This window comes from Protopterus annectens, chromosome 16.part0, assembly GCF_019279795.1.
Source record: "Protopterus annectens isolate FY-2018-M chromosome 16.part0, PAN1.0, whole genome shotgun sequence".
In the NCBI taxonomy this organism is placed as follows: Eukaryota; Metazoa; Chordata; order Ceratodontiformes; family Protopteridae; genus Protopterus; species Protopterus annectens.
The window spans coordinates 408,670,001-408,687,546 of record NC_056750.1 but is presented as its reverse complement, the minus strand read 5'-3'; the positions used below and the strand labels follow the sequence as shown (position 1 = coordinate 408,687,546).

Sequence of the window (17,546 nt, the reverse complement as noted above, 5' to 3'; positions counted from 1 at the left end):
TTACGTTGAAGTGTGTGTAAATAATTGTTTAATTAATTTAAATGGAAGTTATAGTTAAATTTTTTGTACTCTGATGATGCCCGGTATATTTTATGGGTGAAAGCGCTTAGTACTTGTTGATTTCATGTTGTATTATTAATAAACTAGCATTAATAAACCAACATTCTGCAGTTGAATTGGTTTGTCTTGTTTAATTTTGTGAAGACTCTTGGGGCTGTAGAAAGACCCAATGACATGGCCAGGAAAGTACAGTTGTGTACACTTACTATTAACTGTAGATGTTAGAGTGCATTTACTGTTGCAGTTATCACACTTGGGTTATCATGCCAGAGGTACCCCTCAGTCAGCCCGAATACCAGAGGCTTAGTATTTCTGTTGTCAGTTGCTGACGCTCCAGGACTGATGTCAGGTCGTCGGTGGTATAAAAACAGGCAGCCGACACCATTACATCAATTTTTCTTGCCCCAAATGTCAGGAGCCCCCAAAGAGGGAGCTAGGTTATGGTGGAATAACACCACCACCAGCAGAAAGTAAATACCAAACAGACCTGTAAAGAGTGAGGCAGAGAGAGAGAGAGACAAGGGGGATGGAGGGTGGGAAACCAGGACTGCAACAGTGAACACACTCAAACATCTACATTTATGGTAAGTGTACACACCTGTACTATGTTCTTCGTGTTTCACTGTTGCAGTCATGACACTTGGGTTGATTCCCAAAGTTGAAGAACGGGTGGAGGCAGTCAAGAAGAGTTGGGGCTCGCTAGTATGCCCTGCAGGACTGTGGCTGCAAAGCCTGCCCTGATTTGGAAAAGATAGGCAGGTAGTAATGCTTGGTGAAGGTATGAACAGAGCTCCACGTTGCAGCTTCCAGGATGTTCCTGGTAGGGACTCCTCTGAGAAAGGCTGCAGAGGTGGAAGTTGCCCAAGTGTAATGGGTTCTGACCCCCCTCTGGGGGTGGTTTCCCATGGTGTTTGCAACAGAAATGGATACAGTGTGCTATCCATTTGGAAATGGTTTGTTTTGATATGGCCTTTCCCTCTGCCCCTGGTGCAAAGCTGACTAGCAACTGGTTAGATTTCCTAAAGGGCTTAGTCCTATCCAGGCAGAATTGTCTGTGCACATCTAAAGAGTTCATGATCCTTTCCCCCTTATTTTGAGGTTTAGGGAAAAAGGGCAAATGAATAGATTGGTTGAGAGCCACACTGGGCACCACTTTAAGCATGAAAGTAGGGTTAGTCTTGAGGGAGACCCTGTCAGCATGAAAAATGATGAAGGGTTCCACAGTCATGAGTGCTTGTAGCTCAGACACTCTTCTAGCTGAAGTGATGGGCAGAAGCAAGGCTGTTTTCCAAGAGAGGAATTTTAACACTGCTGAAGCTGCAGGCTCAAAGGGGGGTAGCGTGAGCTTTTCCAACACAAAGTTAAGGTCCCAAGCAGGGGTAGGGGCTCTTCTAGGTGGCCTTAAGTTGTTAGCCCCTCTAAGGAACTGCCTGATGAGTGGGTGTGAAAAGAGTAGTGGCTCTGTGCTGTAATGAGCAGAGATGGCAGAGGCATGGATTTTAATAGAAGAGAAGGATAGGCCTCTGTGAAGTAGGTCTGCCAAGTAATCCAGGATGAGAGGTAAGAAGGGCTGTGCTGGTTCAGCTCCTTTAGCCTGGATCCAGGAACAATACCTTCTCCACTTGTCAGCATAGGACTTTCTAGTGCTGGGTCATCAGGCTTCACGTATGACGTGCAGGACCTGCTTGCTTATGCTGGTCACTGGAGTACAGGTCAAGGAATAAGCCAGGCTGCCAGGTTCAGGGTCTGCAATTGTGGATGCAAGAACTCTCCTTCCTGCGGAGTCAAGAGAGTTGGAATCTTGTTGCTTTAGGGACCACTCGTGAGGCAGTAAGATTGCCCTGCTCAGCTTGTCTGCTATCACACTGAATTTCCCTGGGATGTGCATTGCTATCAGAAAGCGCTGGGAGGAGACTTTCCACTGCCATACTCTCATGGCCTCTTGACACAGGGGGTAAGATTTGGTTCCTCCTTGTTTGATGTACCAGACCACTGACATGTCTGTCTGAATTGCAATTGTTGCCAGAGGTAGAGAGTCTTGATAGGACTGCAATGCTACAAGTACCACTCTCATCTCCAGGACATGTATACACAGATAAGCCTCACGTTTTCTATGTTTCTTGGTCTGTTCTTCCCAGAAAATGCCCCCCCCCCCCAATCAAGGAAGCGTCCGTGGTCACCGTGGCTATGGGATTGGATAGAACGAATGGACGTCCCCAAGATACATGTTGAGTCGTCGGCCATCATTGAAGGTCCTTCTTGCACATATTTGTTATGACAATTTGGTGTGGCATTGGACGTTCCTGAAAGGACCACTGAGAGAATAGGAGCCATTGTGGAATTCGCATATGCATTCGAGCAAGAGGAATGGCAATAAGTGCTGCCGCCTTCGATCCTAGCAATTTCAGTACCATTGAGACTGGGGCTTTTTTTCTCGGAAACAGGTCTGATACTTGTTCTCGTAAGAGAGAGATTCTTTCTGGAGGCAGACAATGTCACTGAAACTGTGTTTAATTTTGCTGCTATGAAGCTGGTCTGTTGCGATGGCGATAAGGCATATTTTTCTGAGTTAATGGTAATCCCCAATTGATTGCATCGGTCTAAGGTTGTGTTCCTCGCATGAAGAAGTTGATGCTTGATGGTGGCAGTGAGGAGCCAGTCGTCTAGATATGAAAACACCTAGAATCCCAACAGTCTCAGGTGAGCGGTGACTACTGTCATACATTTGGTGAGCACTTGGGGGGGTGGGGGGGGGGCTGTAGTGAGATCAAAGGGCAGAGTGCGAAATTGATAATGGCTGGTCCCCAGCCAGAAGCGTATATGATCCCTGGATGGTCTTGTCCATCTTTATGTGGTAGTACGCATCCTGAAGATCTATAGAGCACATTTAACTGTCTTTCCCCAGAAAGGGAAGTATTGACTGAAGCATGACCATCCGGAACTTCGTCTTTTTTACTGACTTGTTTAGTCTGCTTAGGTCCAGAAGAGGTCTCCAGTCCTGTTTTCTATGGAACTAAAAAGAACCTTGAGGAAGTTCCGGATCCTCTCTGGTCTGCTGGAACTGGCTGGATGACTCTTTTGTCCAGCAACTTTTGGACCTCTACGGCTGCTTGGTCCCTGTGACTGTGTGGAACATCTGAGAAATTCTTTACTACAGGGGGGTGGAGTAGCAAAGGGAATACAGCATCTTCTGGATATTATGCTTTGTACCCAGCTGTCTCTTGTTATTTTTAGCCAGGCGTCTACGTACAAAGATAGGCATCCTCCGACTGCCTCCAGAAATGAACAGTTGGGCCTCCTCTCAGGAGCGCTGAGAGGGCTGCCAAAGAACTAGTTTCTGTCGCCCTGGTTCTGCGGACCCCCCTGCTGCATGGGTGACATCTTACATTATTACCCTCTCCTCTGCCTCTAGTGGGGGTGTCACCTTGAGTGTTCTGGAAAGATCCTTAAGACTTACGGAACCATATCTTTCCACCTCCCCTCCCTTTGGGGTAAGGTCTGTTTGGGGCAGAAAAATGTACTCCGATGGCAGACAAGGTCTTTCCGTCCTTCTCACTCCTGGTAAGAGTTTCCTTTACCTTAGGTGTGAAAAGGGACAAACCGTCAAAGGGGGTGTTAATGAAGGAAGACTTAAAGGGTTCTGCAAAGGAACACAAGCGCATCCAGGAATGTCTCCTGAGAGCGATTCCTGTACCCGCTGCCCTGCTCATACCATCAGCTGCATAAGATAACAGACGCATGGAAGATTTCACTATCGAATTAAGAGTGGAGAGCTGGGAAGTTACCTTGTCCGAAACTCCCGCAGCTTCTGAACCCTGCAGGGTGTCTCCTAGCTCGTTCAGGAGATCCCTTTGCAACCTAGCAAAATGTGTGAGGCAATTCAGCGATCGAAGAATGAAGGAAGCTGAACTAAGCATACGTTTCCCGTATCTGTCCACAACCCTGGATTCACTATTAGGAGGATGAACTGATGAAGACATCTCCGATAATTCCTTCTTGGTGGCTGCTGCCACCACCTAATCTCAACAGGTACTCCTTTAGTCAGACAAAGTCCGTCCTGGGGGCCAGTTATAAATTTGTTAGGCCTCCTGGGGACAGGCTCCATGGTGTCTGGGGACTCCCACGCCCTTCGAGTGAGTAATTCCAACACTCATCGAAGAGTGGAGACACCCAAGAGGTGGAGGGTTGAGACCCAAAAGCCTTCAGGAGAGTTTTCTGCAAGCAAGGTTTTAACATGAATATTCATGAGGACTAATGATGTTTTAAATTGGATGTTTTTTATTGGATAAGTAACCTCCTAGAGGATTAAAAAAGGCATTAATTGTTCTCTGACCCACATGTGATGAAGTGATTCAAACGAAAACGCTGGTTTTAATGTGTGCGTTTATGTGCTTTTGTGCTTAAATTAAAGTTGGATTTTAAAAGAATTCCGGCTGATTCTTGGTCCTGTGGTGCCCTGGATTGTCTTACTAGTTTCTTTTGGTACCTGGTGGCTGTTTTTTCGAATCTTCAGGAGAAAGTACAGTTTTGTACCTACCATAAATGTAGATGTCCGATAGACATGCAACTGCAGTCATAACATGTGGGTTGTCCTGCCTCAGGCAGCCCTTGGTTGGCCGGATTCCAAAGTCTGGGTCCGACGTCGGCTGATGTCGCATTTCTCTCCGACGTCAGAGTGGCTGGAGTACATAAGCATCAGCCGACGCCATTTTCTTCAGTGTTTCTTGCCCCAGATGCCAGGTGCCCTCCAAGGAAGGCTGTAATCAAATTGGAAGACAAAAACAGGATTCCAAACAAATAAATGAGCAATAAAACAAATACACCACAACAGATATCCCCAGCTAAGAGTAACAGGGATAGGAGTGGACCCTAGGCATAGAGGGGTATGGAGGAGGGAAAATCCGACTGCAGTTGCATGTCTATCGGACATCTACATTTATGGTAGGTACAAAACTGTACTATGTCCTTCAAGAATGCAACTGCAGTCATAACATGTGGGTAGAATACCATAGCTTAGCTGGGGAGGAGGTATGCTCTAGGAAAAGATGGTGTGGCAATCAAACCCTGCAGGACTGCCAAGCAAAGCCTGCTCTGGATCTGGAATATAGAGGGAGATTGTAGTGTTTGGAGAATGTATGCACGGAGCTCCATGTAGCAGCTTCTAGAATGTCCTTGGTAGGCACCCCTCTTAAAAATGCTGTAGAGGTGGCTGTAGCTCTGGTGGAATGTGGTCTGACATTGGCTGGAACAGTCTTTCCATGAAAGGAATAACAGAATCTGATGCAATGTCCAATCCATTTAGAAATAGTCTGTTTTGAAATTGCTTTTCCTTGGACTGCAGGGGCGTAAGCTACAAAAAGTTGTTCAGACTTCCTACTGGCCTTGGTTCTGTCCAGGTAGTATCGAAGTTGTCTGTGAATGTCCAAGGTATGCAAAAGTCTTTTTCCCTTATTCTCAGGATTGGGGAAGAAAGCAGGCAGATGAATGGCTTGATTTAGAGAAACCCTAGATACCACCTTTGGCATAAAAGTAGGGTTGGTCCTTAATGAAACCCTGTCTCTGTGGAAAATAATAAAGGGTGGTATTGCCATTAGGGCCTGTAGCTCCGAAACCCTTCTTGCTGAGGTAATTGCCAACAGGAATGCTGTCTTCCATGAGAGAAATTGCAAGTCAACTGAGGCTGCTGGCTCAAAAGGAGGTAGAGTCAGTTTTTCTAAGACAAAATTGAGGTCCCAGGCTGGCACTGGGGCCTTTCTTGGTGGCTTAATGTTCTTGATTCCCCTGAGGAATTGTCTTAGTAAAGGGTGAGAAAAAACAGGAATATCAGTGTTGTATCTAGCTGAAATAGCAGATGCATGTATCTTTATGGAAGAATATGAGAGGCCGTTCTTTAACATATCTGCCAAATATTCCAAGATAAGTGGGATGTTCAGCAATGATGCATCATGTCCCTTGCTGGTATTCCAATTGCTGAATCTTTTCCACTTTGCTAAGTAAACCTTTCTGGTGGATGGTCTTCGAGCCTCTGTTAGTATCCGCTGAACTTCCTTCGAGAGATAAGCTGAAGTTATTTATGGGATCTCCCAGGCTGTTAGCTGCAGTGTCTGAAGGTTTGGATGCTGTGTTTCGAACTTGTGTTGAGTCAAAGTAGAGGCCACTGAGGGAGGGCCCACCTCCTGGTGTGACATATGCTCCATAGTAGTGGGTACCAGTGTTGTCTTGGCCAATCCGGAGCTATTATGATTCCCTTGGGCTTCTCTGCTTTGATCTTTAGTAATACTGAGGTCATCAGTGGCAGAGGTGGGAATGCATAGATTGCTAGGGAGTTCCAGTTGAATGAGAGGGCATCTATTTTCCAAGCTTTTGGATGGTATGTCCTTGTGCAAAATTTTGGTAGAAGATGGTTGAGGTGAGAGGCAAATAGGTCCACTTCTGGCTTGCCCATTGTCGAAGTGAGTTGTCTGAAGGCCTTCGGATGTAACCTCCACTCGTGTGGATCTGTGAAATTCCTGCTTAGGCTGTCCGCCAACACATTGTCTTTTCCTGGAACAAACTGGGATTGTAACTGGATGTTTAGACTCAGTAATTTCTCCCAAAGCTGCATTGTCAGTCTGCAAAGGGGGTAAGAGTAGGTGCCCCCCTGCTTGTTTATGTACCACATCACAGTGGTGTTGTCTGTCCGTATCATTAAATGGCCTTGCTGGAGTTGGTGTTGAAAAGCCTCGATGGCATGCATTACTGCCAGCATTTCCTTTTGGTTTATATGCAGATGTGTTTCCTTTGGAGACCATTGTCCTTGTATACACCTGCCTTCCATGTGCGCCCCCCATCCAAGGTCTGAGGCGTCTGTAGTCATGGTCTGTGTTATCTGTGTTTTTTTGAATGACATACCTGTGTTTTCCTGGCTCACCGAGGCCCACCATAGGAATTCCTTTTGTAGGCATGGAATGAGCGGTATGATTGTCTCCAAGTTGTTGCTGTGTTGAGCCCAAATGCTTTTTAGGTACCACTGAAGCTTTCTCATGTGTAGTTTTGCTAATGGAACCAGTAGAATGCAGGATGCCATGTAACCCAGGGCCTGTAGGAATCTCCTTGCAGTCATCTGGGTGAGTTTTGCTAAACCTTTGAAGTAATGAGTTAACTTCTCTTGCTTGTCTTCTGTCAGATAAGCCATCTGAGAGGCTGTGTCTAGTTTGGCTCCTAAGAAGATTATTTGCTGGGATGGCTGCAGTCTTGACTTTTGGAAGTTGACTGTGTATCCCAGAGCTTGAAGTAATCGTATGACATAATCCAGGTTTTTTGTCAACATCAATTTGTCGTCCGCTTGTATGAGGCAGTCGTCCAGGTACGGGTAAATTTGTATACCCTGGAGCCTGCAATGAGCAATTACTGAAGCCAGGCATTTTGTAAATACTCTGGGCAGTAGATAAGCCAAATGGCAATGCTGAGAATTGATAATGCTCTGGCCCTGCAAGAAATCTGAGGTATCTTCTGCAGCTGTGTCTGATAGGGACATGCAGGTATGCCTCCTTGAGGTCCAGAGTAATCAGCCACGACTCCTTGCCCAGCATGGGAAGGAGTTGCTGTAGAGTCAGCATTTTGAACTTTGGTACTATGAGAAAGGTGTTTAATGCGGACAAGTCCAGTATTGGTCTCCATTGAGATTCTTTTCTTGGAACAAGGAACAGTCTTGAGTAAAACCCTGTTCTTGTTCTTGTTGTGGAACTCTTTCTATTGCTTTCATTCGAGTCAGCAGAGTGATTTGCTTGATAGCCTCTGCCCTTTGATTTTGTGGTAGGTTTGGCATGCCTTGTTTTCTTGGTAAGGTATGAAAATGAAACCTGTACCCTCGGTCTATAATGTCCAAAATCCATTTGTCCTTTGTCAGTCTGTGCCAGTTTTCTGCAAACAGAGATAATTTCCCCCAAGGGAGCTTCTAGTTGTTCCCTGGTAGGCGGTAGTAGAGGAAAGTCATTGAGTTTGTGGTTGTTGGGCAGGTGAAACCCCTGCGTCACTTCTTTGGTTTCCTGGCTGCCATTGTCGCCCCTGTAAGGGCCTCTGTATTGGCCTCTTCCTCGGCCACGTCTGTTCTTACCCCTTTGAAACTTTTCTGGATTAGGAAAGGACCAGTTTTTGAAGGCCAATTCCTACTGAATCTGGGGGTTGAACCTGGAGGAAATCTTTCACAGTCTGAACTGATTTTGCTTTTCTTGATGGTCTTTAACACATCCTTAGCATTTGCACCAAAAAGCTTGTTCTTTTCCAAAGGTGCATCCAGAAGTTTTGCTTTTACATGATCTGGTAGAGGTTGATCTTTTAACCAAGCATGTCTACGAATGACTGCCCCTGTCATAGCTGCCCTACATGAAGCTTCCAGTGCATCATATCCACACTGCAGGAAGTGATTGCTTACTTGCTGAGTGTTATGTACAGCTTCCTGCAAAGTCTTCCTGTCTAAAGGATCAGGAGAAGCTAATGTTTTTTGTAAATCTTCTAAGAGATAATCCTGATATTGTAACATATGAAAAAGGCAATTTAAAGCTCTCATAGATAAGGTAGTGGATGTGTAAACCTTTTTGTCCCATCTCTCTAATGACCTTGCTTCCCTGTAGGAGGGCAAAGGATTTTTTGAGGTGGAGGCTGAAACTCCTTTAGGCCCCTGTGAAATAGTTTCCAAATCAGCAGTACGGGCCCTGAATAAATGGGAATGAGTTTCTGGGACCCAGTAATACCTGTCTGGCTTGGCTGGAGCAGGAGGAAGAGAATCAGGGGTAGCACTAGAGTCAGAAAACAAATCATCCAGAACATCAAGTACAGGTGGAATAGCTAAGGGCCTGTGCTGAGGCTTCTTAAGGAAAGTCCTAAGGCGTTTCCTAGAATCAGAATATTCCTGACCCTGCCACTTGAAATGTTCCCACATGGTGTGCAGAACTTCCCCAAAAGAAATATCCTCAGGAGGGGAGGCCGAAGGGATGGAATCTTCTGCATCCGAGTCCTCATAGGTCTGGAAGAGCTCTTCCTGGCTATCAGAGTGGACAGAGCCCTCACAGTCTTCATCTGAAGGAGTAGGGTCAGAGGGTTCAACCCGAGGCCTTTTATCAGGAGGAGGCTGGGATGCTCTCTCAGGATGGGCCTGTGAACTTCTAATCATGGAAATTAAATCAGCAGCCATGGACATAATTTGTGTCTCCGGAGTCGGCTGAGGTAAGGATTTAGAAGTAATATGCTTTGTTTTGCTGGCTGCCTTAGCCCTAGTGTAGGCCTTAATAGACATGGCCATAGGAGGCCTGGCAGCTCCACGTGCAGGAGTGACCTTGTCTACAGCAATGGTCTCGGGCATTTTCCTCGGTTTCGGTATCTGGAGGAAAGTCTATAACTGGCGTCGGAGTAATGTCTGGAATCAGAGTCGTCGGTAATGCAGTGTCTTCGGTTCGGAGCGGTGGAGAGACCGTCTCAGAGGAAACCGGAGCACTCGCGCTAGGTTTTGGCGTGGAGTCGGTGGTAGACGCGGGCCGAGGATGTCAGTCCCGGTCTTTTCACTTTTTGGGAGTTTGCGATGTCGGAAGATCCGACGGCATGGTGTAAGCAAATTTATCGCCGAAAAAATCTTCAGCGAACTCCGCCCGGCGCCTGAGAGTGCGTTTGTTGAAGCGAGCACAGGCTACACAGGCCGAGACGTCGTGGTCTGGGCCCAGGCAAGGGAGGCAGTAAGAGTGGAAATCCTTATGAGGTATTTGTTTACCACAAAAAAGACAATTGTTAACTTTTTCAGTAATTTCTGACATCGGCTGAGGCAAGAAAAGGTCCCCAATGGGGTACTTAGCTTTTTTGATGACTTCGGTATCGTAGAATACAGGAGCTGACCGACCGGCACTTGCGAACTGCTTCTGCTTCGGGCACCGCGCGGCAAGATAGACTGAAGAAAATGGCATCAGCTGATGCTTATGTACTCCAGCCGCTCTGACGTCGGAGAGAAACGCGACATCAGCCGACGTCGGACCCAGACTTTGGAATCCGGCCGACCGAGGGCTGCCTGAGGCAGGACAACCCACATGTTATGACTGCAGTTGCATTCTTGAAGGACATCTGGCTCATCATCATTAGTGTTAAGGGATTTCTAGCCACCCCTCTGTTTAAGAATCTCTAAAATATCTGCAAAGGAGGTATCTTCTGAGGGGGACTGTGGGGACCCTTCCTGACTCATTCAAGCCAGTATCCGAAATGACGGACTCCTGTGGGGAGTCCAAATGCTTCCTCTTGCAGAGTCTCTTCCTAGGCACTTCTTCAGTGGGGGCTTCTGGAGATGTCTCGGAAGAAAATGGCTCACCCAATGGAGCTTCTTGAGGCTCAGGATCTCAATGCTTCAATGGAGTGTGTGATGAAGAGGCAGACACCGGTGCTTTCAGGGAGGGAGTTGTATGAACTGATGGAGTGGTTGTCGGGGAAGACAAAGCCCTCCTCATACAATGAGAAGAATCCCTCGGATCTGAAGATCAGATGGAAATTGTCCGCACTGGTACAGAGGGCTCAGAGCCAGAGATCAGTGCCGAGCTCACTCGAGCCAAAGCTCCGAGAGGTAAAGTCGGCACCAAGTCAGTCCAACTGTTCTCCTCGGACCTAACCAGTGAGTGTCGACGCCAAGGGTATCAGGGCAGCCGGGGACGAAAAACCTATAGAAGGTGTTGGACCCGAAGGGTCCACGATCATCAGTTCCGCACTCTCCAACTCTGAAACATCATGCAAGTCGGAGGAGGAACAGAAGATGTAGGAGGAACTAAGATTGGCTCCGAAGCCCCCCTGGGTCGGTGCCGGTAAAAGTTTTGCTAGCGCAGACATCTGCAGGAGCTTCTTCACCACATGGTCCACATCCAGATCAGACAGTCTACTTGAGGCCCGTGAGGAATGTGATGAAACCACAGATTGGCAGTACAGGGGACTTTAAGGTAGGAGATACCGGCTACAAGGTCGGGGATCGGCTCCTAACCATAAAGACAGTCAGTTCCAAAGGCTGTGGAACCAATGTCGACGCTTTACTGGAAGCTGACTGCGATGTAGAAGGAGATTTCATCAGTTCCATCTTTTTTGAGTGTTTGTCTGACTTATCCAACGATTCTTGAAAGGAGGGATTTAAGCAGACCTTTATCCATTAACTTTCTCTTCCTTTCATGCAACACTCTTGAGCTGAAGGAGTGGCATATAGAACAGCTTTCTTGCAGGTGAACCTCACCCAGGCAGTAAACATATTCAATATGTCTATCAGTTATGGACATCTTTTGCCCACATCTAGGGCATTTTTTGAAGCCAGACTTGACTTTTTCTTTCTCCTGCTAAGACATTTCAAACAACCCAACAGCAGCAATAAAGATTCACACAACAAACTATTCAAGCCTTTAGAAATTAAGTTAACACTAAAAATGTTTATCCACCCTGTATAAAAAGAAGGGCTAAAATTTCACTCAAACACACATGCGCTGTATATTAACACTGATAAACAAGGAAAAAAAGGCCTAAAAACACAGCCACTAGCTTTACTACAATAGAAGTAATAAAGTAACTATATGGCCCATAAAAAAGAAGGGCTAAACAACACACTCCGATCTAACAGAGGAAGAAAAACTCTGTGCCCTGTGGAAAAAAAGGGCTATAAACTATCAAACACACCTTACTAAGACAGAAGTAATAAGGTAACTATATGCCCAATAAAAAAGAAGGGCTAAACAACACACTCCTATCTATAGAAATTAAGAGAAAAGAGGCCTAAAAACACGGTCACCAATTTCTCTGTAATTAAGCTAGCTTAAAAGAGATAGTGAGAAGAGAAGGCCTAACAAAAAACAAGCCTTAAAGATTAACAATATAATCTAAATATAATCTAAATATTGTAAATCTAACTACACCCACAAGACTACACACTCTAACTACTATATAAAAAGGATAAGTGACTAATTTTTGCTAACGTAACAGCTATAATTTCTAAATAAGAAAAATTATTCACTGGCCAGAGCTGGTGAATGTCCGATCAAGTTGCAGCGGCAAACGAGATCTGAGGGAAGATCAGGGTGCATCATGAGATAAGGAGTTGGCCTCAAGCTGGTTGAAGACCTTGAGCTTTTGCAGCTGGCCGAGTTGGAGCCAAGGATCGGCTCCAAACCCATCAGTAAAGAATGCACGGCGAGATTAAATCACATTAAAGGTTTAGGATGGGTCTCCAGGGGCCGCCCTTTCTGGGAACTAGGAACATGCAGGAATAGAAACCGGTTTGTTTTTGAGGGTGTGGGCACAGACTACATGGTACCTTGTTTTAGCATGTCTGTCAATATTTGGGGAAAGAGAGGTATCTGATCTGCAGTTCCAAATCATAAAATATCTGTTTTATGATGCACAGAACACAGGCCTCTTGTGTTATGGATTCCCAGGCGGGGAGGGATAGGGATAGGCATAGGGAAAGAGGGGTATTGATAAGGAGTCCTGAGGAGCCAAGAAGAAGAACCTGCTCTGTCAGGAAAGGGCTGCTCGGCAGCGTGGGAAGAGGAGGGAGCTGAGAAGAGATTAGGTTTCTTGCTCCCCTTGGGGGGCTTGGATTGAGTGGGCCAGGATTCTTGCAAACGAAGACCTGTTTAGAAGGGTATTTCCTGTGAAATTTTGGGACTGGAGGGACCAGAATATTTTTGAGGTCTTGTAACTCCTTGCTCGTTTCCTGCAGTGACTTGAAGAGATCATCTGAAGACTTACCAAATAAGTCTGACTTGTCAAGGGGAGCATCCATAAGCTTTGCCTTGATATTCTCAGGGAGGGGTTGAAGCCTCAACCAGGAAAACCTTCTCAGTGCTAAAGAAAAAACTGCAGCTCTACAGGAAACCTCACTAGTATCACAGCTGCATTTTTATAGAATATCGGGCCACCTGAGTGGATGCAGCAATTAGGGAAGAGGCCATGATTTTATTTTCTGAATCTTGGCATGTCAGATACTACTTTAGATAATTTTGACATAGTGCCAGGAATAGTTAGTCATATGCATTTGGTAAGTCAAAGCCCTGAAGGCTAAATTAGCTGAAGTGTAGATCATCTTCCCCAAACTCTAGCTGCCTACTGTATTTTTCAGAGGGGAGGAGAGAAGTGGAAGGAAGGGATCTCGAGGCCTTGTCAGAGGCTACAGAGATGACAGAGGAGTCTGCCACAGGACCCTAAAACAGGAAAATGCAGTCTTGAAGGACTTTATATCTGTCTGGCTACTTAGCAGCGGGAGGCTGAGAGTCAGGGTGTAGGGACGTGGAAGCAAAGGCATCCAAGAAAGGCACATATAACCAAAAGGATAGTTGAAGGACTAGGGGTCTCCACCTGGAGGAGGTTGTAGTATCTCTTTTGTACCTCAGGCAATGGTGAGCTGTCCCATTTAAAGTGGTCTCTCACTTTTTGAAGGGTTCCCCCCAAATGAGATCTCTTCCATATAGGATTCCGTCCCATTAGAGTCTTCCTCAGGGGAAGCACAGTCTAATGGGGAAGGAATTTGTGAGGAGTAGACTAAGGAATCACTGTCCTCATTACAGGAAGAATCTTCCTCTGAATAGGTTGTTGTCTAACCTTTTTTTGAGGTGAGGTCGGCCAGGAGAGGGGGGAGGGCACCCAGAGATGGGCCTCAGGGGCATGAAGGCCTTGAACAATCCCTGGACAAAATTTTGCCACTCTTTCTGAAAGTCTTGAGGAAGTAAGCAACGCTTGGTTTTCTGCTTTTTCTCAGCAGGAGCGTCCATCTGATATAAAGTAAAGGTTCTGGATGTAGGCCTGCACTCAAGCACATCAGAGTCAAATTCTTCCCTCACCAAGGTATGTGTGCACCCAAAAATTATTTAAAAAAATAAAAATAAATCTCGAGATAGATTAATCTGATGATGTCACTTCCTTATGGAAACTGAAAAATCCAAAAACTAGAAACTAATATAATGATGTCTACAAGTCCCTTTACCTTTATCATATTACACCAACAGCAAATGCAAATACTAAGCAGTCACTACAACCTGAGATAATACTGCAAATTACTAGAAAAAAGGCAAAAACATCAATATTCTTACATAAATCATAAAATTGTTTTGTACAGATCCCTATACTACAACTAGAGGTAAACATAGCTTCTGTAAATTACAGGACTTGAGTATTAGATGGAAACCTTTAAAAACAAACTAAACACACCTTATCAATGATGGACTGCATATGAGATTTGTGCGCTAAGTCACCATAAAGCAAGGAAGACCACTGTTCTGGAGAGATTCGAAGTCCTGCCTCCATGGCTATGTGGACAATCTGTGCATCATGCTCCCTGCGCAAGGCTTCATAACTCCGAAACTCTTCTTTCAGTTGCATTAGAGAAGAATCTTCATCCCTTTTTGTAACCTGAACCCAGAAAAATATTTGTGAATAAAAACGCAAGAACTGCCATTAAACTTCAAAATATCCCTGAACACTAGTTTTACCATTAAACAAATGAAGCTTTAAAAGTCATACTAAGCATATACACCCGTTCCAAAACTGCACATCTTACTGGGGTTTGCCATCAAAATGTCAGAAATTAGTCGACCTTGGAAGGCAGAAAGGCACTTGTCCATGTTATAATAAGTTTGTTTTTTAAATGTTTGAATCCACAAGAGCGAATGCTAGTGTGCCTTTGCTCTTGTAGATTCGTTTTTTTTTTTTAATGGAGATCACACTATAGTGGGGATCTGGAAATTTACCCTTTTCTTCACTGTAGTGCGATCTTGGAGTTTGTATATATAAGTAGCAGGGGGCCTAGCCCCCCCCTCCCACATCAGGGGAGAAGTGGGGCTTACCCCCCTGCAAACCATTTGTAGCACATAACTGTAAGTGTAGGTATTTTCGGTAAAGTTGACATTCCTCAACTGCCGACTTTCCTTAAATACCATTTTCGGTTATGTGAATGATCGGTTATTGGATTTTATGACCTTTCGGGTCGTATACATGAACACTCACACTAGTCAAGTTGTGAGATTTTGATAATAAACCCCTTGCTGGTATTGGGACTTTAACAGTGTACACTAAGGCAACAATACATGAAACACAAGTTATACTTTTACTTTTAATCTCAATAAGGACTACGTGACTGTATGTCTTTAGTAATCCTTTTTGAAAGCTCAAACTGAGTTTATACAACCTCCAATGTTCTAAGTATTCTACTACTAAATATGAATCTGTACTTTGCTATGTCTGCTAGATAACGCTGGCCTTCTCTTTCTCTTACACACACAGCTGGTAAGTCAGGTACCAGACAGTCAAACCTGAGTTAGCACACATTATTATAAGTTCATATGGGTATACTAGGAAATTACCTTGAAGACCATTAGGAGCCTAGCCACTGCAGTTTACCTACTCCCCTTGCTCATAATGGACTTGGGGAGCTAGACCCAGGATGAATTTCTGGTTACCCACCCATTTGTCTAACATTTAAAAGGAGAGAGGAAGCTACTTTATTTGACAGAGTTGAAGCTTATTCCTAAGGTAAGGTATCCTTTGGGAGAAGTATCCATCTCGTCAATACGTCTTATTTACATTGCAATGTAGGGTTATATTTCTTGACTGGGTAATTGAAGTGATTCAAGTTTTATGAGCATGTAGAAAGTTAAGCAACACAGTGTAATTTGCAGCCCTATAGCTCAGGCAGAGAAAGAGAAAGTAATAAAGCTATTAGATGCTCTGTTTACTTCAGGAAGTTCATAAAGTACAGTTTTGTACCTACCATAAATGTAGATGTCCGATAGATATGCAACTGCAGTCCTGACATATGGGTTGTCCTGCCTCAGGCAGCCCTTCGGTCGGCCGGATTCCAAAGTCTGGGTCCGGCGTCGGCTGATGTCGCCTCTTCCCCGACGTCAGAGCGGCTGGGGTATAAAAGCATGAGCCGACGCCATCTTCTTCAGTGTTTCTTGCCACAGATGTCAGGTGCCCTCCAAGGAAGGCTAAATTTAGAGTATGGATAAAAATTCCAGACATGCACAACAGTAATAAACAGATACACCATAACAGATATCCCCAGCTAATTTGAAAAAGGGGGAGTGAACCCTAAAAAAGAGAATTACAGAGGGGTAGGAGGGAGGGAAAACCTGACTGCAATTGCATATCTATCAGACATCTACATTTATGGTAGGTACAAAACTGTACTATGTCCTTCAAGAATGCAACTGCAGTCCTGACATATGGGTTGAATACCATAGCCAAGCTGGGGGTGGTACGATCTAAGATAAGGATGGTGTAGCTAAAATGCCCTGCAGGACTGCCGAAGCAAAGCCTGTTCGGGATCTGGAATATAAAGGCAGGTTGTAATGTTTGGAAAATGTATGCATGGAGCTCCATGTAGCAGCTTCTAGAATGTCCTTTGTAGCCACCCCTCTTAGAAAGGCTGTGGAGGTGGCTGTAGCTCTGGTGGAGTGTGGCCTGATATTGGCTGGCACACCTTTTCCATGGAAAGAGTAGCAGAATCTGATGCAGTTTCCAATCCATTTTGAAATTGTTTGTTTGGAAATTGCCTTTCCTTGTACTCCAGCAGCGTAAGCTACAAATAGTTGGTCAGACTTTCTGTCAGCCTTTGTTCTGTCCAAGTAGTAGCGCAATTGCCTGTGTATGTCCAAAGTGTGCAGAAGCTTTTCTCCTTTATTTTGAGGACTGGGAAAGAAAGTAGGCAGGTGAATTGCTTGATTTAGAGAAACCCTGGATATCACTTTTGGCATGAATGAAGGACTGGTTCTTAAAGAGACTCTGTCCTGATGGAAAATGAGAAATGGAGGTACTGCCATGAGGGCCTGTATCTCCGAGACTCTTCTTGCTGAAGTAATTGCCAACAGGAAAACTGTTTTCCAGGAGAGAAATTGCAATTCTGAAGATGCTGCTGGCTCAAAAGGAGGAAGAATTAATTTTTCCAAGACGAAGTTGAGGTCCCATGCAGGCACTGGTGGTTTTCTTGGAGGTTTAATATTCTTTATCCCTCTAAGAAACTGTCTTAGCAAAGGATGTGAAAACACAGGTGGATCACAGTTGTATTTTGCTGAAATTGCTGAAGCGTGTATTTTTATGGAAGAATATGAAAGGCCATTGTGAAGCATTTCTGCCAAGTATTCTAGTATCTGTGGGATGCTCATTACTGATGCATCCTGACCCTTGTTGGCATTCCAGATGTTGAATCTCTTCCATTTGGCTGAATAAGTTTTTCTGGTAGAAGGCCTGCGTGCTTCCAGTAAGATCTCTTGAACTTTTTTGGAGAGAGAGATATGGGGAGAAGTCATGGAATCCTCCAAGCTGTCAGTTGCAATGTTTGCAGGTTGGGATGAACAGTCCTGTAATTGTGCTGAGTTATAAGCAGAAGCCATTGAGGCAGGAGCCACGGCTTGGTGCGAGTTATGCTCCTTAGTAATGGATACCAGTGCTGTCTTGGCCAGTCTGGAGCTATCAAAATGCCTTTCGGTTGTTCTGCTTTGATCTTCAGT

General features: G+C 45.0%; 1 protein-coding gene across 3 annotated transcripts in view; it reads right to left on the bottom strand.

Moving 5' to 3' along the window:
• The window catches only part of RC3H2 (ring finger and CCCH-type domains 2), a 2,406,224-nt gene that overhangs the window by 1,806,178 nt on the left and 582,500 nt on the right, over positions 1-17,546 (bottom strand). For all 3 annotated transcript variants that reach the window (XM_044058310.1, XM_044058308.1, XM_044058309.1), the window contains exon 6: positions 14,248-14,448. In XM_044058310.1, coding sequence (XP_043914245.1) covers positions 14,248-14,448 — 201 coding nt within the window. The remainder of the gene's footprint in view (positions 1-14,247; positions 14,449-17,546) is intronic.